Raw genomic sequence first — 26,759 nt, 5'->3', positions numbered from 1 at the left:
TCACTCCTGGCAGGGCACAAAGGACCAAATGGGGTGCCAGGAAGAGAACCTGGGGTTAGCTGTGTGCAAGGCAAATTATTTGCCCTACCTACCCTACTATACTCTATCCTTACATATGCTTAGCCTGAAAAACTAAAAACACGAAAAAAAATCCCTTAGGCTCTCTTTTTGTTTTGTTCTGGTTTTGTGTGAGATTCAACAAGACTATTCCCAGTTCAGAGCATGGGGGAATCGCTCCTGACCGTGTTTGGGAGTGTTTGGGGAACCTTGCAGGACACAACTGAGTCCAGGCCTCTTGCATGCAAAACACACACTCCAGCCAACTGAACTCTGTCTTCGTTCCTCCTCAAATTTCCCAAACTGCATATTAAAGCCTCCATGGTGGTGAGGTTATTGCCCAAAGAGTATTTCTTAACTTTTCTGACTATGGCCCTTTTCGACTTTCTTTTCTCTCAGTTGTGGCCCTGTCCTATTTGTCAGCCTGAGTGATATAGCCCCCATTTCCTTGAACCATCACAGGGGCGCATAGGGGTCATGTAGCCCCTGGTTGAGAAATGCTGTCCTAAAATGTGCAAAATGATTAACAAGAATAGCAAAAGAACACAGAACTGAGAAAATAATATAAAAATAACTGGCAAGCAAATCTAATAATGCTACTAAAGGTATTAATGAGCAGTCGATGTAAGATGAATCTATGCTAGGCTGGTTTTGAGTAAGAAACAGGAACTCTGCCAGCCAGTTGGAGGGGCTTAAACAAAAGAAACAAAAATAGGAAGTGGCAAGTAATATATTAGAGAAAATGAGTAAATTCATTTGCCTAGATTCTGGAATTAAACATTTGCAAAATAGTCCAATAAAAGAGACTAGGTATCTCAAAAAATACTCATAAGGTAGACCCAATAGTTATTATTTTGTATCAGAGAAATGTTAATATTTGCCCAAGGTCAAAAAACAAGTTAGGAATAGGGCCAGGAGTGAATAGAAGTCATTTTTCCTGACTCATAGCCAAATTTTTGTTTTTTAGACCATGATTCTACTCAAGGTTCTTCAACTTTGCTTAGTAGAACTCATACATCAAATTTCTCACCACAAATAACCTTGTTCTCACTCTTTTATTCTTAAATATATGTTTAGCTGAAGCACAGTTTAAGAGAAATACTTTACACAGTAGCCCTGTTGACTGACACAAATAGGTAAGGCAATTTCTGTATTTATTAGACATAGATAATCTCTGTCCTTCAAGAGATTTGTTTCAATAATAATATTTAAAGAATTAGTCTTGAGTTACAGATTATAAAATGATTAATACTATCTAGTACAACAGACTTTTTGCTTATTCATTTCTTGGCATTATCACCTACAGTGCAGTCAAGGGTGTGTCTACAGTGTGCAAATACATCACTACCCTTTTCACTACAGTAAACTCGAAAGAGAACTCTTCATCAACACACAAAAGGTCCTCCCTTTTAGTTCAGTAGAAACTTTTTTTCCCCCACCTTATCCCCTACAGTTATTATTATCATTATCATCATTATTATTAGTTTTTGGGAACATACCTCGATGTGCTCAGGGATCACTCCTGGTGGTGTTCGGGGGAACCATATGTGGTGCTAGAGACCAAGTCTGAGTCTGTAGCATGCAAGCCGAGTGCTTTAATCCCTGTACTGTCTCTCTCCCTTCCCCTAGATCCTATTAAGACCCAATCTTGCTTCCCTATCACTCTTAATTCTTTACACTGACAGTGTATCCCAAGAATATACTCTTCTTCTTTCTATTTGAATCCCATCGATTTTATGCAGAACTCATCTAATTATCAACTAAACTTCTTGCTAAGAAAACCATAGTGAATGTGTGTGTGTGTGTGTGTTCATGTTCCTGGGAATCCAGGTGGGATTTAGAAGGTCTCAAGCATATTTTACACACAGAATCAAAGGCCTGTTTTCCAAGCGTTAGCCTTTTTGAACTCTTGAGATGAGCGGCTAAAGCAGAGTTCACCAGAATGCAGCACTTACTGAGCAACCCGTGCCAGGCACTGTGTGAATTAAACATATTTTAATTTCAAACATGTTTTCAAACATGCTTCATTTAATCCCCACAACATCTGAAGTGTATTTATTGCTCTCTTTATACAGATTTAATTTAATGCTCAAAATTACCCAAAATCTTCTAGTGAAACTTGCATAATCCCAATGTTTGTGCTGGGGCTTGAAAACAGTGTTTCTCAACCTTTTTCTACTATGGGTCCCCTCCTTTCCAAGTTTGCTTCCTTGCTGTGCCCCCAGGCCCCCTGTTGATTGGTCCACTAGTTTTGTACTGTGGCCCCTCATAATATTTAAGAGGTCATAAGGCCCCTGGCTGAAAAATGGAAATGCCACCCTAAATAATGTTTTGTTCCAGGTTCTGTTCCTACATTGGTGGCATTTTCTACATCTCTTTCACAATTTCATTATCTTCACTACTCATCATTATTTCTCTTACTTCACAGGCTGCCCTGGACAATCTCATTCCTACCATGAATTTACAGTCTACGATGTTTCTCAACATATTAGTTTTTTTTAATAAAAATCAAAACTTCTTGCTCTTCCAGTAACTCGCCTTTTGAAAACAATTTGTTCTTCCCAATATAAATTAAAATCTTAGATACTAGTTCACAATACACCTCCTGTGTCCAGAGATCTGAGAGTCTCTTATGCATCACTGAGAGCCATTGACAGATCTGTTTGTATAATCTCTCAATTCAATCTATCTTCCTTCACTTCACCTCCCCTGAGTAACAAACTGTCAAATGTCTTCTAAAGTCATTAACACACAAGAGAGGAGCTTTCAACCTAAAGTCATCAACACTGATACTCTCATTTACCTAGCAAATAGGAACCATTTATGTTCTTCTCTTGAATCCTAACAGAGTGAAGGATAAAAAGCAGTCTTAATCTTCTTCCTTTAATGTTTACAAAATAAACATACCAAGAGCAATTTTTGGTGAAGCGTTTCCCCATTACAAAATTACTTTATAAAAAACACAAAGTAATCCTTAACCATGATCCCATTAATACCCTTGTTTTTTCAGATTAAAAAAATAAGAGAAGCCGCTTGGAGAAATGAGATATAGCTCAACGGGCGAGAGAGCGTACTTTGCATGTAAGACGTCTGGATTCAATACCCAGTATTGCCTGGTACCTGAACACCAGCTCGGTGTTTGGGAGGTTCTCCCTCCCAAACAAAAAAAGAAAAAAAAGAAAGAAAAGCCACCTGGACACAAAGATATACAGCATTTGAACCAAGTTTTACAAGCCGGTAAAGCAGCGGATCAGACCCCAAACCGCCGGCCTCTGACAGCAGCGGCCACTGTCACTGCTGAAATAAACTTACATACAGCAAGATGAAAACAGGTGTGTGCACAGGAAGTGGCGAGCAAGCGGAAGGCCAGGACTAAAGGGCACTCTGGAGGAAGCCTGGCCTTGGGAGTTCGGCCCGACCCTGGCTCCTCGCCCCCCCCACCCCCCCACGCCTCTCTGACCCGGGAGGAACCTCTACGGCCTGTCTCGGGGTGGCAGGATCAGGCCGCGGCGTGGGAGGGGGAGCTACGCTGCGTAAATCCGATCGCGCGGAGCAAAGGGATGGATGCCCCCGAAGGCGGGGCCCGGCGGGGCCCAGTGGGGCCCGAGGCTGAGTCCAGGCTCGACCCCGCCGCCACCGCGCCTATCTTCCTCCGGGAACGCAGTCCCTTGGGGGAGAAAAAGTCTACCTGGGGGAGGCGGCGGCTGGCGGGCAAGCGATCCGGGACTCCCTGGAAGGTGGGAACGAGACTGGGGCCGGGCTCGGCCGGTGCCCGGCGCAAAGTGCATCCACTACGTGAAGTCAAGTCCACACAAACTGCCCGCGACCGCGCAGGATCGCGACACGGCTAGCGCGCAGCGGGGCGGATCCGAGGCAGAGGAGGGCATTGCACTGGTGGGGGGGAGGGGCGGGGCGGCGACGCGGCCGGGGCGGGGCCGGACGTCAGGGGCGGGGCGCGTCTCGGAGGCGGGGCTAGCAGGCCAAGGGGGCGGGGCGCGCGGCCGACAGGGCGGGCACGTGTGGGCCGGCGCGGGGCGGGGCACGGCGCGCGAAGGGGCGGGACGCACGTCTGGGGCGCCGCGGCCGCGTGACGCGTTTTCAAATCTTCAACCGCCGCTGCCTACTCGTTTGTGCTCGGCTGCTCCCTCCTCCGCGCCTCGGAACCCGTGCTGGCGGCCGGAAACCGCTCTGCTACTCGCGGGTGAGGGTCCTGCGTGGGAGCGAGAAGCCAGCGCCCCCCCGCCCCCCCGCCCGCCACACACAGACACACACCACACACTCCTCCAGGAATCGTGTCTCCGCGGCCGCCCGGCGCCAGACCCTCTCGGCACCAGCATGTAGGGGCCGGGCGGCTGCCATGAACTCCGGAGCCATGAGGATCCACAGCAAAGGACATTTCCAGGGTACGAAGCCCCTCCTCTGCCGTGCCGCGCCGTCCCTTTAATCCTTTCCTTCCCCCACCCCCACCCCCACCCCCCCTGGGATCCCCGAACGTTCTCCCGCCCGATCCCGCCGCCTTTCTTCTCTCGCCGCGGCGCCGCCGCCGCCGGCCTGGCCGAGGGCTCGGGTCCGGGCTTCGCCTGAGGAAAAGGGACCGGTCGGGGCCCCAGATGGCCGGCGCCGCGATCCATTGCAAAAACCGGAAAACAAAAGTGCGGCCCCCGGCACCGCTGGCGCCGCGCTCCGGGTGGGCTGCAGGCTTGGGGAGGGATTTTTTTTTTTTTTCTTCCTTTGGTGTCTCTTAGAGTTGAGGGCAAGGATTCGAATTTCGGACCCACCACGGCGATATCTTTCTATATATAAAGACAAAAAAAAAAAAAAAAGCCCAGGTCCCGTTTCCCACCACCGCGATGCTTTTTCTTTGGAAATTGTCGCGTGTATAATTAGAGCGATACACATCCATGAATTTATCTTTCAGAATTCAGCCGAGCAAACTGGGATCTAGAAGGTAGTTCTTAAATTTGGGTCTCATCGACTTTTTGTAGGAAATGAGTGTTGGCCCTTTTGCTTCTTAAGAGGCCAACTATTGAACGGCTTGAGCGGTTGGAGGGCCTTTCAGGTCATTCTGGAAAATAGAGGTTCTTTGCATTTTTGCTCAATACCCTTTGATCTCCTGTTGTGAGTGTTCACCACCAAAATTGGCAAACGCCGGCTCGGTTACTAGTGGGCTCCAGCGGTTTTACAAGAAAAAGCTTTTTTAAAAACGGCTTTGTATCATTCCCTGCCTTAATACAGTAAACGTGAATGGAGTATTTCCTGCTGATCAGCTATTGGCTGTGGACCAGACTTACTCTACAGCTTAGTTAACTGTTAAAATTTAGAGGGCTTTTTTTTTTTTTTTTGCCTTCAGCCAAAGGGTACTACAGAGAAAGATTGGCATCTTTCTTTAAATGCTAATGTGTGAGCTCTGAGGAGATTTTATTTTCCGCTTTGATGATTATTGTATAAAGAATTTATATTTTGTGTTTTCAGCGACACCTGGCCTTGCTCAGAGATTACAACTGACTCTGCTCAGGCAGGCATTGCTCTTGATGGGGGTTTCAGGGGAACATTTGGTGCTGGGGATGAGTCCTTGGCTTCCTGTCTGCAAGGCAAGCACCTTAACTGCTCTATTGTAGAAAATGCTTGTAAACTGACAATTCTGCATAAAAAATGTGACTTAAACTTCTTAAACAGCAGGTGGAGTCCAAGTCAAAAATGAAAAAAACAGACCATCTCTGAAATCTCTGAAAACTGATAAACCAGAAAAACCCAAACATAAGCCACTTTGGGGAAAAGTATTTTACATTGATGTGCCTTCCGCTGCCCTGTCTGAGAAACTGCAAAAGGACATCAAGGATCTGGGAGGGGTAAGTCAAATCAGACATTTATTTATTTAGTTAGTTAGTTATTTTTAATTAGTGAATCACTGTGAGGGTACAGTTACAGATTTATACATTTTTGTGCTCATGTTTCCCTCATACAAAGTTCAGAGAACCCAGCCCTTCACCAGTGCCCATTCTCCACCACTAGTAAACCCAGCATCCCTCCCACCCTCCCCAATCCCATCTCCCCCCACCTCACCCTGCCACTGTGGCAGGGTATTCCCCTTTGTTCTCTCTCTCTAATTAGGTGTTGTGGTTCAAAATAGAGGTGCTGAGTGGCCACTGTGTTGTCTCTAGTCTACATTCAGCCCGAATCACCCTTCCCCCGCATGGCCTCCAACCACATTATAGTTGGTGATCTGAGTGCCCTCTCCCCAGAATGTGAGGCCAGCCTTCAAGCCATGGAGTCAACCTCCTGGTACTTATTTCTACTATTCTTCTATTCTTGGGTGTTAGTCTCCTATTCTGTTATTCTATATTCCACAGATGAGTGCAATCTTTCTATGTCTGTCTCTCTCTTTCTGACTCATTTTACTTAGCATGACACTTTCCATGCCGATCCACTTAAATGCAAAATTCATGACCTCCTTTTTCTAACAGCTGCATAGTATTCCATTGTATAGATGTACCAAAGTTTCCTCAACCAGTCATCTGTTCTAGGGCACTCGGGTTTTTTCCAGGTTCTGGCTATTGTAAACAGTGCTGCGATGAACATATATGTGCAGATGTCATTTTGACTATACTGTTTTGCTTCTCTGGAATATATTCCCAGCAGTGGTATTGCTGGGTCAAATGGGAGCTCAATATCTAATTTTTTGAGGAGTGTCCATATTGTTTTCCAAAAAGGCTGAACCAGTTGGCGTTCCCACCAGCAGTGTAGAAGGGTCCCTTTCTCCCCACATCCTCTCCAACAGCGGTTGCTTTTGTTCTTTTGGATGTGTGCTAGTCTCTGTGGTGTGAGGTGGTATCTCATGGTTGTTTTGATCTGCATCTCCCTGATGATTAGTGATGTAGAGCACTTTTTCATGTGCCTTTTGGCCATTCGTATCTCTTCCTTGGGAAAGTTTCCGTTCATTTCTTCGCCCCATTTTCTGATGGGGTTGGATGTTTTCTTCTTGTAGAGTTCAACCAGTGCTTTATATACCCTTGATATCAACCCCTTATCTGATGGGTATTGTGTAAATATCCTTTCCCATTCTGTAGATAGTCTTTGTATTCTGGTCACTGTATCTTTTGCGGTGCAGAAGCTTTTTAGTTTAATGTAGTCCCATTTGTTGATCTCTGTTTCTACTAGATTGCTTAGTTCCATGTCATCTTTGAAGATACCTTTATCTTCAATATCGTGGAGGGTTTTTCGGACCTTGTCTTCAATGTACCTTATGGTTGTGGTCTGATGTTGAGGTCTTTAATCCATTTTGATCTGACTTTTGTGCATGGTGTCAGGTCGAGGTCTAAGCCCATTCTTTTGCATGTAGTTGTCCAGTTGTGCCGGCACCATTTGTTAAAGAGGCTTTCCTTGCTCCACTTCACATCTCTTCCTCCCTTATCAAAGATTAGATGGTCATACATTTGGGGTTGTGTGTAGGGATATTCCACCCTGTTCCATTGGTCTGCAGCTCTGCCTTTGTTCCAGTACCATGCTGTTTTAATTGTTACTGCTTTGTAATAAAGTTTGAGGTTGGGGAGGGTGATGCCTCCCATCGTCTTTTTCCCAAAAGTTGTTTTAGCTATCCGTGGGCGTTTGTTGTTCCATATGAATTTTAGGATTGCTTGATCCATTTCTTTGAAGAATGTCATGGGTATCCTTATAGGGATCGCGTTGTATCTTTATAATGCTTTGGGGCGTATTGCCATTTTGACAACATTGATTCTCCCTATCCACGAGCAGGGTGTATGTTTCCATTTCCTCATGTCCTCTTTTATTTCACAGAGTAGCGTTTTATAGTTTTCTTTGTAGAAGTCTTTTACTTCCTTGGTTAAGCTGATTCTGAGGTACTTGATTTTCTGGGGCAGGATTGTGAATGGGATTGCTTTTTTCATGTCCCTTTCCTCTGCCTCATTGTTTGGATTTTTGGGTATTGATTTTGTAGCCTGCAACTTTACCGTATAAGTCTATTGTTTCTAAGAGTTTCTTAGTAGAGGCTTTAGGCTTCTCTAGATATAGTATCATATTGTCCGCGAATAGTAAGAGTTTCATTTCTTCCTTTCTTATTTGGATGCCCTTAATCTCTTTTTCTTGTCTAATAGCTATCGCAAGTACTTCCAGTACTATATTGAAGAGAAGTGGTGAGAGTGGGCATCCTTGTCTTGTGCCTGATCTTAGAGGAAAGGCCCTTAGTTTTTCCCTATTGAGGATAATGCTTGCCGTAGGCTTGTGGTAGATGGCTTCGACTATCTTGAGGAAAGTTCCTTCAAACCCCATTTTTGGTTAGGGTTTTCATCATGAAAGGATGTTGGATCTTGTCAAATGCTTTCTCTGCATCTATTGAGATGATCATATGGTTTTTATCTTTACTTTTGTTGATATAATGGATTATATCAAATCAGACATTTATGGTGTGAGAAAATTTTGTGACTAGAACAGTGGCTCTCAACCGAAGCAATCCAGCCGATTTGCAGGAAACATTAGCTGCTGTTTTAGATATGGTACACATGGATATAAAATTTTGCTTCATAATACTAGGCTTCAAAAATTAGAAAGTAATTTTTTTTATTTCTGACTTAGTGGATTATGAAATCTCTTCATACTTGTACAGGTGTAAGAAGGTTGAAACCACTATTTTAGAATATGTGACTTAAGTTTTTCATATTTGAGAACCTATTTGTTTCAACTTTTGGTATCCTAATAATACTTTCAGTTTCTGTGCTTAGTGAATCTAATGTGAAATTTACGAAGTAAAAAATCCTTTTACCTGGTGGAACTGCTGATTTGCCTTCTCATTGTAATCTGAGATATTTTTCACATGGCAGGTTCTCTCTGATTATGATTATTGGAGAGCTGCATAAATTTTTTGGACTCCCATTAATATTGTTTAAAGAACAAGGAAAAACATCTGCTTTTGAGCCACAGTCAAAATTGTGAGTGCTATAGTCACAAAAGAATGAATATCATAAGTGGAGCAGAGTTTGGATTAAAAATATGGAAAAACATATTTCCTACCTTACTTAATGAATATTTTGGAAATTAGAGCATTCATCTAAAATATTTATTAGAGTTAAGGTAGATAAATTTTAGCAAGTGAGTTTAGTATTTAATTTAGTTCATAGTTAATCCTGTTTAAAGATTTATGCTATGCTTGAGTTGTCAAGGCAACATCTTTGAATAATCTTAAGAAGTCTTGTCTTCCTAAAATAGAAATTTGCAGAATATAGCAACCATCTTGGAATTGTTAATATGATACTGATCTTTGAAATGTTCTACTTTTTTGTTATTTATTTCATTAAACATTTTTGATTAGCAGCATGTGTCATAATGGTCATGTGACTGCGGGGGGGGCGGGATCCATCTATTGGGGGGCAAGTGTATAGCTGATACAGTGTTTACCTTGCTTGAGTCTGAACTTGTTTGCTCCTTGTATCACATATGGTCTACAATACCTCCAGGAGTAATTCCTGAGTGCACAGCATCTCTGGGTGTGGCCCAAAACCAAAAAAAAAGACCCTATAATTTCTAAAAAAAATTTATAAGCCTGCTGCCCATTGACTCTACAACCAAGACTGTTGCAGTGAGTTAAAATGCTTAGATACTGAGTAAAGACCCTTTATTTCAGGGGCCAGAGAGATGGTTGAGTAGGGAAGGCACACATCTCCCTTGTGACCAACCCTGGTTTGAATACCTACCATCTCACCACCAGGTGGGAGTCACCCCTTTGCACTGGCAGATGTGACCCACAAAAGATTCTTTTTTAAAACAGGAAGTTTGCAGAGAAGTTAACTTAAATATTTTTCATCTAATTTTCAGACTAAAATGCTAAACCATTCAGTTCATCTATCAGTTAATGACTACAAAGTAGATAACTTAGACAGTTTTGCAACATTCTTATGTATGTTGAGCTACACATGGATCCCTTCTGAAGGAAGACACTAATTACGGATTTGTGTCTTCAGGGTAAAACCCCTCAAAATGTGCTGAGATAGTAGATCAATGACAGAGCACTTGCCTTGCATATCTGAGGCCCTGGGTTCATGAACATCCCAGACACCACATATTAACCCCTGGAATACTGCGAGGAATAAAGCCCTGAGCATGACCAGGTTTGATCCAACCCTCATCCTACCCACTCCAAAAAAGAAAAAGAAAAACCGCTTTTGCAGAAGTAACAGTATAGAAACCAGTGCAGGGATTGCTTGCTCTGCTACCGTTCTCTTATTGTAGTTGCTGAGATATTTGCAAAAAAACATTTTAAATTAATGTATACTATAGACCATAGCTTAAACTGTGGAATGTAGTCATATAACTGAATGTGGGAATTATGAAAAATTTGTAAATTTTCAACAGTAAATTCTAACTGTGTACTGACCAGAAATTAATGCAAAATCTATTGCATAATGAATCCTGGCTGTTTTGGGCAGTGCTTGTTTGGTTGCATTTCTTGGGCAAAAGAGATCACAAGTGGAAAACGTTTAAGAAGCTGTGCCATAAACGATGCCTGTCTCTTAACCCTTTTCTATTTGTTTATAAATTTTTGTTTATAGCCCTGCCATAGATAATAGTTGAGAGCCTGTAGTTAAGAGTCTCTTCCAAATTTTAATTCAAAATGATCTGAAATGAAAAGAAACTAGGAACACAAAAAAGGCATTAAGCTTCCAAAATTTCTCCCGAAGCTGTGAAATTTCAACTGAATTTTAACTTCTTCAGTTTTCAAAAAGAAAAAAAAATTATTATCCCCCTACACTTCATTATTTTTTTGTTAGTGAATCACCATGGGGTACAGTTACATACTTAAAATTTTCATGCTTGCGTTTCATTCATAGAATGATGGAGTATACCCATTCCTCTACCAAGTGCCCATTCTCTACCACCAATGGTCCCACTTTAAAGTTGAGTAATATGCTTATTCTTTTTTTTGTCCCTATCCCATTTATTCTGTTGTTAACAAATGACTTTGTTAGGAAGCTCTTTTCAGAAATTGAAGGAAATTTGAACTTTTAATACTGAGTTTTATGGTTAATACATTGTTGAATATATCTTCCTTGAAAGGACTGAAGTTACCGATTATTAGAATTTCCTAGGCCCTTTTTTATTTCTTTTGTAATTTAGCTGTCTGTAACTTCAGGTTATTACCTCTGTTTATTTTTTAATTTTCTCTCTTTTTTTTTCTTTTTTTTCTTTTTTGCCACTCCCATTGATGCTCAAGGGTTATTTCTGGTTCTGTATTCAGGAATTACTCCTGACAGTGCACATGGTGCCATATGGGATGCAAGGACTCGAACCTGGGTTGTCCGTGTACAAGTCAGGAGTCCTACCTGCTGTATTTTGTTTCCATAAAGTAAATATTAGTAATAATTTATTTTTTATTTTTGTTTTTTGAGCCATCCGGTGATGCTCAGGGATTACTCCTGGTTCTGTTCTTAGGGATCTCTCCTGGTTGCCTCAGGGGGGCATGCGAGGTGCCAGAGATCAAATCCAGGTCAGCTTCATGAAAGGCAAATGCCCACCTGTTGTACTATTGCTCCAGCTGTTTTTTTCCTTTAATTTACTGCATTATCATCATCATCATCATTATCCCGTTGATCATCGAATTTCTCGAGTGATCTCAGTAACGTCTCCATTTGTCCAAGCCCTGAGATTTTAGAAGCCTCTCTCTACTCGTCCTTCCAATGATGCCATACTGGAGGCTCTTTCAGGGTCAGTGGAATGAGACCCAGCTTGTTACTGGTTTTGGCATATGAATACACCACAGGGAGTTTGCGAGGCTCTCCCATGTGGGCAGGAAACTCTGGTAGCCTGCTGGTTCTCACAGAGGGAGAAGTAGGCTTTGTGGCCCAGCGGTTCCATGATCTTGCTTTTAAGTCTCTGGATGCTGGCCATTGACAGGATTACACAGTGCCAGGGGTAATCCCTGGGTGTGACCGCCTATCTATTGGGAGATGGGAAATCTGGATGGAGGAGGCCCAGTTCTGATCCGAGCAGCCTTGGAGGTCTCAGCCCCGGGTCCCACACACCTGGGTTCCTCTGCCGGTTCCTTCATGTGTGAGTCTCGTCTGAACGTGTGGAGAGGGCCTTGAGCATGGCTGTGGCTAGGCTCCAGAGGTCTTTGGCCACCAGAAGCTCTGCTCAAGGTGGGGAGGGAATCTGGAGCCTGTCCCCTCCGAGGGGCCCCCGGGAAGACAGCCAGGCACTCGGGCAAGAGACTGTCTGCAATATACATTTGTTTATTCTAGTTTTTTATTCTAGTTTTCTTAAAAATGGCGACGGAGAGATAGAGTGGCACATGGGTAAGGCACTTGTCTTAACTGAGCATCACAGAAGTGATCCCTCAGCACAGAACCAGGTATAAACCCTGAACACCACTAGGTGTGGCCCCCAAACCAAAAGAAAATGTATAAATATCCATTTATCTCCACATAATCATGAATTCAGGGGGCTGGAGCAATAGCACAGTGGGTAGGGCGTTGGCTTTGCACGCGGCTGACCCAAGTTCGAATCCCAGCATCCAGCATCCCATATGCGCCGCCTCCCCCCCACCCCCCAGCACCGCCAGGAGTAATTCTTGAGTGCAGAGCCATGAGTAACCCCTGAGCATCTCCGGGTGTGACCCAAAAAGCAAAAAAATAAAAAAGATCATGAATTCAACCACTGACGACATAAGTGGAGTTTGATATAATGGGGAAATATTTTTAAAAGTGACAAAGGAGAGCATCTGTAATAAAATAATCTAAAAGTAATATAGAATCAGTTTTTTTTTTTTCTTGTTGCTGTTCTTCTTGTATGTGACATTTAATGCACAGGCAAGAAATGGACAAAAGAAAAGATGTGCCTCAAAGGAGACACTCAATAGAAGGTAAAAAGATATCCCTCAAAATAAGAGAAGGAACAGCTGCAGATTATGTATCTGATAACCAGGTGTATGATTTATCCAAAATATATCTAGAACTACAAGTACCGTAAAGAAAAAATATTACAACTCAGTACCTAAAATAATTCCTTTTTTAAAAAATGAGCAACAGAGTTGAATAGACATTTCTCCAAGGAAACTATCAGTCAATAAGTACATGAAAAGATGTTCAGCATCACTGATCATTAGGGAAATATGAATCAGTTATTAATATAAATGAGTTACTGTCATAAGGATAATCATTATTCTACATGTTGGAAAGGATGTGGGAAGACTGGAATCCTTGTGTAGTATTGGTTGGATTGTAAAATTATTCAGGTTATGGAAAACAGTATGGTGGTTCCTTGAAGAATTAAGACCAGAATCAGGCGACTGTACTTGGAGGTTACTATAGATAGCAAAAAAGAATTAAAAGCAGGGTTTTAGAAATGCGCTTATTTTTCTGTATCATCTTGTTGGGTCCTTGAAAAACTATTTACATATCCAGGTTCATATTATTTATAATTTCTAAAAGGTAAAAACAATTGACTTCAAAAGTCTGGTGAGTGTATTCTTTGCTCTTTGGAGACCTGGTTTTGATCCCTAATACTGCATGGTGAGTGTGAACTCCCTACCACTATCAAACACCGCTGGGAATTACCCCTTAGACTGCCAGGTGTGGTTCAAAAACACGAAAATATTTATCAACAGATGGCTACCTAAACAAATTGCAGTATGACTATAATGGAATATTACTCAACCTTGAAATGGTATGAAACTACTGACTTATGCTATAGTAAGAACCTTGAAATTATGTGCTAAAATAAGCCTGATAGGAAAGAACAAATATTTAGGGTTCCATTTAGGAGGTATCTTAGGCATATTCTTAAAAATCAGATATAGACTAGAGATTTAAATGGGAGCTCTTTAACTGGTCCAGTGATTCTGCTGGGATCAGTTCTAGAGATGGACTGCTGATATATATCACAGTTTTTTAATGTTTCTTGTTGGGGGCATATTGAGCTGTACTGGGTGGGGGATTGCTTGAATATGGTTCCCATGTATGTGTAAAAATTTTGAGCCATCTCCCTGAGCCCCTTTATCTCAATTACTTAAAATGTGTTGGAATTTTGATTTCTTTTGAAAATTCTAAACTTCCGATAGAAATGAAGAAGTGGGGCTGGAGAGAATAGTACAAGTTTTAAGTTACTTGCCTTGCTTACAACTGTAGCAGCCATAACCCTGGTTGAAATCCAGGGCACCACCTGTGGTCCCCTGTCACCACCAGCGGTCTCTCTTGGGCACAGAGTCAGCCCTGAGCACCTCTGGTTGTGGCCCAGAAACAAACAAACAAAAAAGAAAATGAAATGTGCTGTAGAGATAGCTCAACAGACTGGAGTACATGCTTTAGGTGCTGCAGGTTGGATTTGGTCACTGGCACTGTAAAGTCCCCAGAGCACTAATAATGGTTTTGACACCAAAACCAGCAATATAAAATGAAGTATTTTATGTATCAGTTCTATTCCTGCTGATCCTTGTAGGCATTTGTGATCCTTGGAGTAAATAAATTTGGCATCTACTATTAACCATTGAAAGTGTGGCTGAGAAAAAGAAGGTAATTGTATTTAAGGGAGCAACTTGTTTTAGAGTGGGTTAAGTATAAACTAATTGTGCTTAATGCTTAGACAGAATTCGTTCATCTGTTATGTACTTGGTTGATGTTTTGTTCCCTTGTGTGAATAGAAATTGGTTAAGTGCTTGAGAATTTTCTGTATCTTTCAGTTACACACTAATGATTAATAGCATTAACTTTTAATTTTTCCTGTCATGGATGGGAGTGATCTGAGGGTTGGGGGAGGCCAGGGGAAACATGCTGCAGTGCTCAGGTTTTACTCCTGGCTCTGCACTCAGGGGTCACTCCTGGGTGTGCTCGAGGGACCATATGGAGTGTCTGGGATCAAACTCAGGTTGGCTGTGTGCAGGGCAAACACCCTCCCGTTTGTACTTTCACTCAAGCTTGAGAGTGATCTTTAGTAATACTGACTTTCATACATGTGTTTATAAGTTCAGGCTTTAATCAGTATTTTTTCAAATTTTTTAGTAAGGAAATTCTCTAACATCTAGCACACTTAAAAAGGTAAGGGTACTCTCCCTCCTGTTATATTTTCTTAGAGAAAGATATTTAATAACATTTATGATATTTTATGACATTTGTTGTCCAATGTGAAAATTGCTAGCTTCATGTCCCTATTTAATTTTACTAAAATTAGAGGAAATTTAAGTTATACCGTCATACTATTATATTTCCAAATACTCAGTAACCATTTGTCTGAAGTTGTTGCCTTATTAAGTTCTGATAGTGTTTCCATTATTGCAGTAAGTTCTTTTGAATAGTACTGCTTAAGAATATGAATTTGAATCAGAATACCTGTGTTAATTTTGTTACAATTGGTAACCTTAAGCAAGTCACTTCTCTTCTGTACTCTGTAGAAAGTGTCTATTATTAGTACTATGGCATTATTATGCTGATTACATATAGAGTATTTAAAAATAGGAGCTAGTTTATGATGCTATTACCTCATAAAGGGAACTCCTTTGTAATTTTTAGGAACTTGTTATTCAGAAACACACCATCATACACCAACGGGTGGGCCAGAGCAATATAGTACAGTAGGTAGGGCACTTACCATTGCATATGTCCAACCCAAAGTTGATCCTAGGCGCCACATTTAATCCCCAAGCTCTGCCAAGAGTGATCCCTGAGCACAGAGCCAGGAGCAAACCCTGACCACAACTGGGTATGGCCAAAAACCCCAGAATATGCCTTCAATTTACATAATATTAAAATTGTGGCATTTTATGCTGTCCAATTTTTGACTTAAATTCTTTGTTTTCTGTGTAGAGAGTTGAAGAATTTCTCAGCAAAGATATTAGTTATCTTATTTCAAATAAGAAGGAAGCAAAATTTGCACAAACCTTGGGACGAATTTCTCCTGTACCAAGTCCAGAATCTGCATATACTGCAGAAACTACTTCACCTCATCCTAGCCATGATGGAAGCTCAGTCAAGCCTCCAGATTCAGTAAGTATGATTTGAAGTGGATTTTCAAGGGTGGGTTAGCATCAGAATTCACCTGGTTAGGACAATGTGTACATTCTATGTAGTTTCAGTCATGAAGATTGTTATGTAAAAGTGATTTTTCTGCTGGTAGTATTTGTGAAGTAGACTTTAATTCCTAAAATACATTGTGTTTAGGAAAGACTGTTGTTTTTTTCTCCCCTTCAGTTTTTGTGCTATACACAGCAGTGCTCTGTGGTCACTCTTCAAATACTTTGGGGAGGTTCTGGGGATTGAACCTGGGATCTGCATCTGGGGTCAGCCACATACAAGGGAAGCACCTTAACCCTTGTACTGTTTCTCAAGCCCAGCAGGTCAGGTCAATGTTTTATCTGATTTATTTATTTTGGTTAGTTTCGGGAACCATACCCAGCTATGCTCAGGACTTTCTACTGGCTCTAAGCTCAAGGATCCCTCCTTCTGGGACTTGGGACCATGTGGAATGCTAGGGATCTAACCCAGGTTGACATTGTGTCTTATCTGCTGTATTGTTTCTGGCCCCCAAGTCAGTGTTTGTTTTAAAGAATAAATAGAGACATTTTGTTAATTCAGACCATAAGATTAAATAAATTATACACAAGTGCCAAACACATCTGGACACCTATTATTTTGGTACATCTTCAGGTTGAGTATGGTTTTCTGTTTTTCAGATTATTAGGAGAAAAGACTATTTTTTCTTTTTTTATTTTTTTATAATTTATTGATTTTTTAATTAGTGAGTCACAGTGAGGGTACAGTTACAGATTCACACATTTTCGTGCTTGTTTTACCCTTATGCAATGTTCGAGAGCCCATCCCTCCACCAGTGTCCATTCTCCACCACTTATGAACCCATTTATCCCTCCCACCCTCCTATCCCATCTCCCCTACCCCACTCCGCCTCTGTGGCAGAGCATTCCAATTTGTTCTCTCTCTCTCCTTTTGGGTGTCCTGGTTTGCAATAGGGGTATTGAGTGGCCATCCTGTACAGTCTTTAGTCTACTTTCAGCTTGCATCTCCCTCCCCGCTTGGGATTTCCAATCACATTTTACTTGGTGTTCCCTTCTCTATCTGGGATGACTTTCCCCCAGCGTGTGAGGCTAGCTTCCAAGCCATGGAGACAACCTCCTGGTATTATAAACTACTATTCTTGGGTATTAGTCTCCTACTCTGCCATTTTTTATTCCACAGATGAGTGCAATCTTTCTATGTCTGTCCCTCTCTTTCTGGCTCATTTCACTTAGCATGATACTTTCCATGTTGATCCACTTATATGCAAAGTTCATGACTTCATTTTTTCTAACAGCTGCATAGTATTCCATTGTATAGATGTACCAAAGTTTCTTTAACCAGTCATCTGTTCTTGGGCACTCGTGTTTTTTCCAGATTCTGGCTATTGTAAACAGTGCCGCGATGAACATATAAGCGCAGATGTCATTTCGACTGTACTTTTTTGCCTCTCCAGGATATATTCCCAGAAGTGGTATTGCTGGATCAAATGGAAGCTCAATTTCTAATTTTTTGAGAAATGTCCATATTGTTTTCCAAAGGGGCTGGACCAGTTGGCATTCCCACCAGCAGTGTAGAAGGGTCCCTTTCTCTCCACATCCTCTCCAACAGCAGTTGCTTTTGTTCTTTTGGATGTGTGCTAGTCTCTGTGGTGTGAGGTGGTATCTCATAGTTGTTTTGATCTGCATCTCCCTGATGATTAGTGATGCAGAACATTTTTTCATGTACCTTTTAGCCATTCCTATCTCTTTCTTGGACAAGTTTCTGTTCATTTCTTCGGCCCATTTTCTGATGGGGTTGGATGTTTTCTTCTTGTAGAGTTCAGAAAAGACTATTTTTTCACAAGTGGAAATGTGTGAAATCAAATTTCATTGCCCATAAAGTTATATTGGGACAACAACATATTCTTTTACATATTGATTGCTTTTTTCCCCAGGCTATAAAAGGTAGAAGTAATAGTTGCAGTAATGATGACGATCTGACATGCAGAATTTACAATACAGTATCTGACCCTTAACAGAAATTGCTTGCTGACTCCTATCTGGAATTACATTATATCCCTACTATAATTACATTATATCAGTTACTATAGGAAAATACAGTGAAGAAAAAAATAAGTATAGATAGGGGAAGGGATAAAAATGAAATAAAATGTTTTTTCCTCATTTTTATATTGAAATTTAATAATTGAATTATTTTTTAAAACTTTCTAAACTTTGTTATTGCGATCATTTTGAAAGTGGAAACAATAGGGTTCGATAAAACAAAAATAGGTAGACAAAAAGTTATCACTTGAAAAAAGAAACACAAATATATATCCATCCTTTTACTTAAAGCATTTTTGAAGCAAGATTAAATACCAATGACAGTTGCAAATTGTTCCACAGAAAATTTTGACTGCTTTTTCTAGAGTTGTGTTTTTAAAATGAGATAACCACAAAAAATAGTTTATAGGAAATCTAACTTTATATTTAAAAATCTCTGTTTAATAGAAAACTAAAATATAAACTTAAGATTTTTAAACAAATTTCAGAGGAACCTAGTTTCCATTTTTAATGTTGCCTAGAATTTATTACAATTATGACCTTAAAAACCAAGAAAGATAGTTAACAGGCTGGGCACATGCTCGTGGGAGACACTCTTCAGTCTCCAGCATTGCATATGGTTATTGTCATCTTCCTCTGTTTGTCCATTTCACCGCACATCCAGGGAAGTTGCCCTTTAGCAGAATCTGGTGTGGCACAAGAGAGCAGCAACATAAAAAGATGACCTTTAATTTCATTCAGTTTGGTTGTTCCATGTAAAATAATTCTTTAGAAAAGTTATGTTTTAAATGCTGCTTTGTCTTAATCAGCCAGTAGTTCTTAACCTGTGAGGTGCTATGTAATAACTTTTCACTTACTTTTTTATAGATGTGTTTGAGCAGAGGAAAATTATTAGTTGAAAAAGCTATCAAGGACCATGTAAGTAGAAAATTAAATTCAGTGGTATATTCTGGCATTTAAAACTTAAGTGTGAAATATTCTTGAAGGCCTCTCACTTTTTTTTTTTTTTTTTTTTTTTGCTTTTTGGGTCACACCTGGCGATGCACAGGGGTTACTCCTGGCTCTGCACTCAGGAATTACCCCTGGCCGTGCTCAGGGGACCATATGGGATGCTGGGATTTGAACCCGGGTCGGCCGCGTGCAAGGCAAACGCCCTACCCGCTGTGCTATCTCTCCAGCCCCAGGCCTCTCACATTTTTAATAAGAAAACATTAAATACCTGCCTATCCTGGGGCTGGAGCGATAGCACAGCGGGTAGGGTGTTTGCCTTACATGCGGCCGACCCGGGTTCAAATCCCAGCATCCCATATGGTCTCCTGAGCACTGCCAGGAGTAATTCCTGAGTGCAGAGCCAGGAGTAACCCCTGTGTATCGCCGGGTGTGACCCAAAAAGCAAAAAAAAAAAAAAATCTGCCTATTCTATGTTTGAATTAACAGAACCTACTTTTCATGAAGAAATGTCTCCATCTTGTGGCCTTTGAAAATATTGCTATAGATTTCTGAAAGGTCATTTTTTTTATATGTTTAAATTAAATGATGTCTTAAAGCTAGTAACTCAGTATATATTAAATTGTCAAGAATTATGGAACTAGATTTTTGATATTATAAATCTTTTTAAAGCTGGTCTCATTATTCGGAATCTGTTCTGAATAATAAGTTCAGTAATAGTAAGTTTTCTTTTCCGTTTATTTAAAATAGTGTTTTTCTAACAAAAGTATTTAATCTTTTTCTTTTTTAAAAATAGGATTTAATTCCTTCAAATAGTATATTATCAAATGCCTTATCATGGGGAGTGAAAATACTTCATATTGATGGTAAGAATTTTGAAATTGTTTTCTGACAGTATTTGTTATGAAATAACTTTTTATTTCCTGTATTCCTACTTTTATGTAGAATTCTTATAGAGATGTTTGTAAAAGATAATTAAAAAATTAGAACACTTTGTGTTAATTGGAATACTTAATATTTAACTGCAAAGGTGAAACTACTGATATAATACTTTTCTTTTAATAGACATTAAATACTACATTGAGCAGAAGAAAAAAGAATTGTACTTATTCAAAAAATCAAGCACTTCTGTTAGAGATGTGGTATGTTATTTTTTCATTAATTTTTACAGTAATAAGAATGACCAAACTGTTTATATTGTGTAAATAAATTGACAGAATATTTTACATAGCTCACTTTTGTAAATGTGTGTTTTTATCATTTGTGTACATTGTTTATCATGTCTTAGAATTTACTTATGAAGTGAAATTTTTTTCTTGAATGTTGCATTTTTGCTGCATTATAAATTTGCTGCTTTTCGTTATAAAGGAAAATAGTGGGGCCAGAGCAATAGCACAGCGGGTAGGGCATTTGCCTTGCACGCGGCCAACCCAGGTTCGAATCCCAGCATCCCATATGGTCCCCTGAGCACCGCCAGGGGTAATTCCTGAGTGCAGAGCCAGGAGTAACCCCTGTGCATCTCCGGGTGTGACCCAAAAAGGTAAAAAAAAAGGAAAATAGTGCAATCCTTAACTGTCTGGAAAGTTCATAAGTAGTAGACCATTTTAGAACATAGGAACATGTATTTCAACAACTTTAGTCTTTAAAGACTACCATGTGTTTGGGGCTGGAGCAATAGCACAGCGGGTAGGGCATGTGCCTTGCACGTGGCCAACCCGGGTTCGATTCCCAGCATCCCATATGGTCCCCTGAGCACGCCAGGGGTAGTTCCTGATTGTATGAGCCAGGAGTCACTCCTGCGAATCACCGGGTGTGACCCAAAAAGAGAGAAAGAAATAATAATAAAAAAATAAAGACTACCATGTACATTTTTATAAGAACTGCATTGAATTTGTATAGTGCTTTGAAAGGGTTGTCATTTTGACAATACTGTTGCTTCTAATCCATGAACAGAGGCTGTGTTTCTGTTGTTTTATCTATTTTTTTTTTAGAAATAGGTTAGTTTTCTTAATATAAATCTTTCACTTTTATTAGATTCATTCACCAAAACTTTATCTATCTATCTATCTATCTATCTATCTATCTATCTATCTATCTATTTATTTTTCGATGTCTTCATTCTCATTGGTTCCCAGGAATATTTTGATTTCTCTGATTTCCTCTTTGACCCACTAGCTGTTCAGTTGTAATGAGTTGTTTCTTCCCTTTTGGGGGTGGAGGGTGGATCTTGGGCCTAACACCTAGTAGTGTTCAGGGCCTATGCATGGCTTTGCACTCAGGAACCACTATTTATGCTGTTTGGGGGACTATCTGGTGTGCTGGGGATCAAACTTGCCCACTATACTCTTATCTCTGGACCCTGAAGTTTTCCTTTTTGTCTGCTTTGGTATCTGGGTAATGTTGCCTCATGGAAACTGGGAGAGTTCTTATTTTACTTTCTCTTAAGAGGCTGAAAAGGATTGGGATTAGATCTGGGTTGGTTTTTTTGGGGGGCTTTATATATAGCCCCCCAAAAAGATATATATATATATATATATATATATATATACATACATATCTTTTCAATTGTTCGTTTGTTTTTCTGGACACACCTGGATGTACTCAGAGATTAGTCCTGGCAGGGCTGGGGCACCATATTGTGCCACAGATTGAACCCATGTCATGTACTTAACTGCTGTGCTGTCCTTCCAGACCTTTTACAGGTTTGGAATAACTCGTTGGTAAACCCATTTGGTCCTGGACTTTTGTATTTTGGGGGATACTTTTGGCTACCATTTTGATTTCTTTGATGATCATCTGTCATTGGTCCATCTTCTAGGTTCTCTAATTTTCTCTAATTACATAAAGATTTTCATAGTATTCTCCAGCGATCCTTTGAATTTCTCTGGTGTCTGTTGTGATGTCTCCCTTTTCATTTCTGAATCTGTTTATTAGGATCTTCTTTCTTTGTGAGTCTAATGGTTTGTCACTCTTGATTATTTAAAAAAAAAGCTGTGGGTTTTATTCTTTTGCACTGTTGGGGTTTTTTTGTTATTGTTTATTTTAGTTTACATTTTTTAATTTCTGCTCTATTTTATCATTTCTTTCTGCTTGCTTTGGGTTCCTTTTTTATCTTTTTCTAGCATCTTAAATTATGCTGTTAGACTAGTTATTTGGGTCATTCTTCTTTCCTCATATTTTTACTGCTGTGATTTCTCCTTTACTACTACTTTGGTTCTGTTTAGGTAACTCATGTCTTCATTCCTGTTTGTTTGTTCCCAGGAATCTTTTGATTTCTCTGATTTCCTCTTTGACCCCTCTGTGTTCAGTTGTAATGAGTTGTTTAATTTCCAAGTATTGGTGAGTTTTCCCCTCAGCATGTGGTCAGGTTTGGAGAATGTCCTCTCAACTTTGGGAGGATTAAGGGTCTTACTTATGCCTTCTAGGCCAATCTCTTACAAAGCCAATGTTTCCTTGTGTTTTTGCCTAATTGATCTACCCAGCAATGATAGGGGAGCACTAATGTCTTCAATTACTGTCATTTTCCTTCAGTTGGCCTTCATATTTAAAATGGTTTTTAGTAGACAGTAAAATCTGTCTACAATTAAATCTGACAACCTATATTTTATGTCTAAGTGTTTTTACTCTTAATATAATTATTGATATTACTGAATTTTGGCTTGCTGGTATAATTATGGTTTCTCTTGATGTTCTCTATTTAGTTCCTGTTCTCTCTATTTTCTGCTACCTTTTAGATTCTTGAAGTTTCATCTGTTGGCTTTTGTGTATGTATCTTTGTCTTTGTTTTGCTGGTTGCTTTGAGATTTAAAATATACACATGTATAACTTTTCACAGTCTATTTAAAATAAATATTTTAGCCATCTCAAACTGTAGAAACCAGGGCTGGAGTGACAGCGGGTAGGGCGTTTGCCTTGCATGTGGCCAATCTGGGTTCGATTTCCAGCATCCCATATGGTCTCTCCGAGCACTGCCAGGAGTAATTCCTGAGTGCAGTGCAAAGCCTGGAGTAACCCCTGTGGAGTAACCCCTGTGCATCACAGGGTGTAGCGCCCCCCCCCAAAAAAAAAAAAAACAACAACTGTAGAAACCTTAAAATTTTGGCCTTTTTTATTTGCCCTTTGTTGCTGTCAGCTTTAGCAGTTTGTCATTCTAATTAAGGTAGATTGCATGGAGGCCACACCCAGCAATGCTCCAGCTCTGCACTCAGGAATCACTCCTGGCTATGCTCAAGTAAACCATACGGGATGCCAGGGATTGAACCCAGGACTACCAGCTGCCTGCAAAGCAGGTGCCCTACCTGTTGTACTATCTCTTTAGCCCTCCTGTGGTTTCTGTACATGCATCATTTATAGCCTTTTCCAAGACTTAAACAGTTGTTTAAATCTCAACTCTGTTTTCACGAACTTGCATCTTGAGGTCTTTTCTTAGAATAAATAAAACAGCTTAAAGTTCAAACATGGGGTTATACCTGACACTTTTCTAGATTGTGTAGTAAAATTAGCTACTTTTCCAGGTCATCTCTGAGACTTATCTTCTTCTACACTGGCTCTTTCTGAGTCCCTCTAATTGGAATTTCCTCATTTTGGCTTCTGGGTACCTTTGCAATTGCAGTTCAATTATTGGGCGAAACTGGGGAGATATGGGAAGAAATAAGAAATAATAAAGGGTCTTACTTAGTCCTTTTTAGATCCCAGGAACCTCTCTTTCTTTCCAGTAAGATGCAGGTTGTGTAGAAATTTTAGCGACTGACTCTTCAACTTCAACTTTGTTGTGTTGAGATGAGATTGTTATTCTTAAGAAAACTTAAAGATTGAGGGCTAGAGAGTATAGTGAATAGGCACTTGGCCTGCACGTGACTGACTTGCTTCAATTCCTGACACTCCGTATGGTCTCCTGAGCACCATCAGGTATGGCCCAAAAACAAGAAGAGAGGGAGAAAGGAGATGTGAGGAATAAGAAGCTTACCCATCAACCTTACTTTTGTACAAATAGGTAACCTTTTTGGGATTTTTACTTGCTTCCAAAATCATTCTATTATTGCCCAAGTTTTGAACTAAGAACTTGGAGGTCGCTTTTTTTTCCCCCCAGTCTTCTATTGTACTCAGGATTTGTCATCTTGGATATATTTCATCTTGATTAGAATTGACTAGTAGACTATAATAATTTTTTTACTCTTTGTTTTGTTTATCATGGAGGTTTTGGTGAGTAAAAGCTTGAAAATAATAAGACCGTAGACTACTTATTCAGTTGCACCTTTTTTTCTGTTGACTTCTTTCTGTGAAGATAGAAACAAAGCTGGAATGGAAGGTTATCTATTGGGTGTATTATTTTGAATTCTATACCAATGGTGGTTTTGATTTCTTTTTAAAAGAGTTACTTGGGGCTGGAGTGATAGCACAGCGGGTAGGGCATTTGCCTTGCACGCGGCCGACCCGGGTTCAAATCCCAGCATCCCATATGGTCCCCTGAGCACTGCCAGGGGTAATTCCTGAGTGCATGAGCCAGGAATGACCCCTGTGCATTGCTGGGCGTGACCCAAATAGCAAAAAAAAAAGAAGAGTTACTGGTTGATTTTTGGTTTGGTTTGGTTTGGTTTGGTTAAATAGGGCTAGTGCAGGCAGTACTCTGGCATCCATGCAGTTGAAGGTTATAGTCAGGCTTTTCATATGCTAGGCATGTTCTACCATTTGAGCTATAGATTCCCAGACCAACAGATTTTTAGTCCTTGATTATTGCTATCTTACTTTATTTTCATTTTTTATTTTCTTTTTTTCTAGGGGAAAAGAATAAGTATTGGCACACAGAAAGCAAGAAGTAAGTATTCGGATATCTTTAAATGTATTCGGTTTACTATTAGAAAAATATCATAGAATTTAGAAAAATCATACAGATCTTCTAAAAGCTCATGTAAACAATGCTTTAAATAACTAAATCAGTAACTTTGCCATTTAGAACATGGATGCTTGTGGGCAGTCTGGACCTCTTAGAATAATGTTTTTTGGGGTTTTTTTCTTTATTTTTTTTTTTATTCTTTAATTAGTGAGTCACTGTGAGGGTACAGATACACATTCACACATTTTTTTTTTTAAATTTTTTAATTTTATTTATTTTTAATTAGAGAATCACCGTGAGGGTACAGTTACAGATTTATACACTTTTGTGCTTATACTTCCCTCATACAAAGTTCGGGAACCCATCCCTTCACCAGTGCCCATTCTCCACCACCCGTAAACCCAGCGTCCCTCCCACCCTCCCCAATCCCATCTCCCCCCCACCCCACCCTGCCACTGTGGCAAGGCATTCCCTTCTGTTCTCTCTCTCTAATTAGCTGTTGTGGTTTGCAATAAAGGTGTTGAGTGGCCGCTGTGCTCAGTCTCTAGCCCTCATTCAGCCCGCAACTCCCTTCCCCCACATGGCCTTCGACTACAATGTAGTTGGTGATCGCTTCTCTGAGTTGACCTTTCCCCGGAACGTGAGGCCAGCCTCGAAGCCATGGAGTCAACCTCCTGGTACTTATTTCTACAGTTCTTGGGTGATAGTCTCCCACTCTGTTATTCTATATACCATAGATGAGTGCAATCGTTCTATGTCTGTCTCTCTCTTTCTGACTCATTTCACTCAGCATGAAACTTTTCATGCCCATCCACTTAACTACAAAATTCTTGACCTCCTTTTTTCTAACAGCTGCATAGTATTCCATTGTATAGATGTACCAAAGTTTCCTCAACCAGTCATCCGTTCTGGGGCATTCGGGTTTTTTCCAGATTCTGGCTATTGTAAACAGTGCTGCGATGAACATACATGTGCAGATGTTGTTTCGATTGTACTTTTTTGCCTCTCTGGGATATATTCCCAGCAGTGGTATTGCTGGGTCAAATGGGAATTCAATATCTAATTTTTTGAGAGTCGTCCAAATTGTTTTCCAGAAGGGCTGAACCAGTCGGCATTCCCACCAGCAGTGAAGAAGGGTCCCTTTCTCCCCACATCCTCTCCAACAGCGGTTGCTTTTGTTCTTTTGGATGTGTGCTAGTCTCTGTGGTGTGAGGTGGTATCTCATGGTTGTTTTGATCTGCATCTCTCTGATGATTAGTGATGCAGAGCACTTTTTCATGTGCCTTTTGGCCATTCGTATTTCTTCCTTGGTAAAGTTTCTGTTCATTTCTTCGCCCCATTTTTTGATGGGGTTGGATGTTTTCTTCTTGTAGAGTTCAACCAGTGCTTTATATACCATTGATATCAACCCCTTATCTGATGGGTATTGTGTAAATATCCTTTCCCATTCTGTGGATAGTCTTCGGATTCTGGTCAATGTATCTCTTGCGGTGCAGACACATTCACACATTTTAAAGCTTGTTTTTCTCTCATACAATGTTCGCAAACACATCCCTCCACCAGTACCCATTCTTCACCACCAATAAACCCAGTATCCCTCCCATCCCCCAATCCCATCTCTCCCCCACCCCACCCTGCCTCTGTGGCAGAGTATTCCCTTTTGATCTCTCTCTCCAGTTGGGTGTTGTGGTTTGCAATAGGGGTATTGAGTGGCCATTGTGTTCAGTCTCTAGTCTACTTTCAGCACGAATCTCTCTTCCCGCATGGGATCTCCAACAACATTTTACTTGGTGTTCCCTTCTCTATCTGAGCTGCCTTTTTCCCCAGCATGTGAGACCAGCTTAAATATCACTAGATAATAAAAGCAGT

General features: G+C 40.5%; 2 protein-coding genes across 4 annotated transcripts in view; one reads left to right on the top strand and one right to left on the bottom strand.

The window, feature by feature from the left end:
• SLC25A40 (solute carrier family 25 member 40) overlaps positions 1 to 3,948 on the bottom strand; it is a 33,253-nt gene extending 29,305 nt beyond the window's left edge. For both annotated transcript variants that reach the window (XM_055123704.1, XM_055123705.1), the window contains exon 1: positions 3,746 to 3,948. The gene's annotated coding sequence lies outside the window, so the exon portion shown is untranslated. The remainder of the gene's footprint in view (positions 1 to 3,745) is intronic.
• Positions 3,949 to 4,142: 194 nt separating this feature from the next.
• DBF4 (DBF4 zinc finger) overlaps positions 4,143 to 26,759 on the top strand; it is a 31,327-nt gene continuing 8,710 nt past the window's right edge. For both annotated transcript variants that reach the window (XM_055140490.1, XM_055140483.1), the window contains exons 1-7: positions 4,143 to 4,460; positions 5,734 to 5,906; positions 15,861 to 16,040; positions 18,977 to 19,027; positions 19,854 to 19,923; positions 20,123 to 20,199; positions 24,836 to 24,872. In XM_055140490.1, the coding sequence (XP_054996465.1) occupies positions 4,415 to 4,460; positions 5,734 to 5,906; positions 15,861 to 16,040; positions 18,977 to 19,027; positions 19,854 to 19,923; positions 20,123 to 20,199; positions 24,836 to 24,872 (634 nt within the window). In that variant the 5' untranslated portion in view covers positions 4,143 to 4,414. The remainder of the gene's footprint in view (positions 4,461 to 5,733; positions 5,907 to 15,860; positions 16,041 to 18,976; positions 19,028 to 19,853; positions 19,924 to 20,122; positions 20,200 to 24,835; positions 24,873 to 26,759) is intronic.

Source organism: Sorex araneus, chromosome 1 (genome assembly GCF_027595985.1).
Source record: "Sorex araneus isolate mSorAra2 chromosome 1, mSorAra2.pri, whole genome shotgun sequence".
Lineage (NCBI taxonomy): Eukaryota > Metazoa > Chordata > Mammalia > Eulipotyphla > Soricidae > Sorex > Sorex araneus.
Note: the sequence above shows the minus strand (reverse complement) of the source record. Positions and strands in the feature narration are given on the sequence as shown.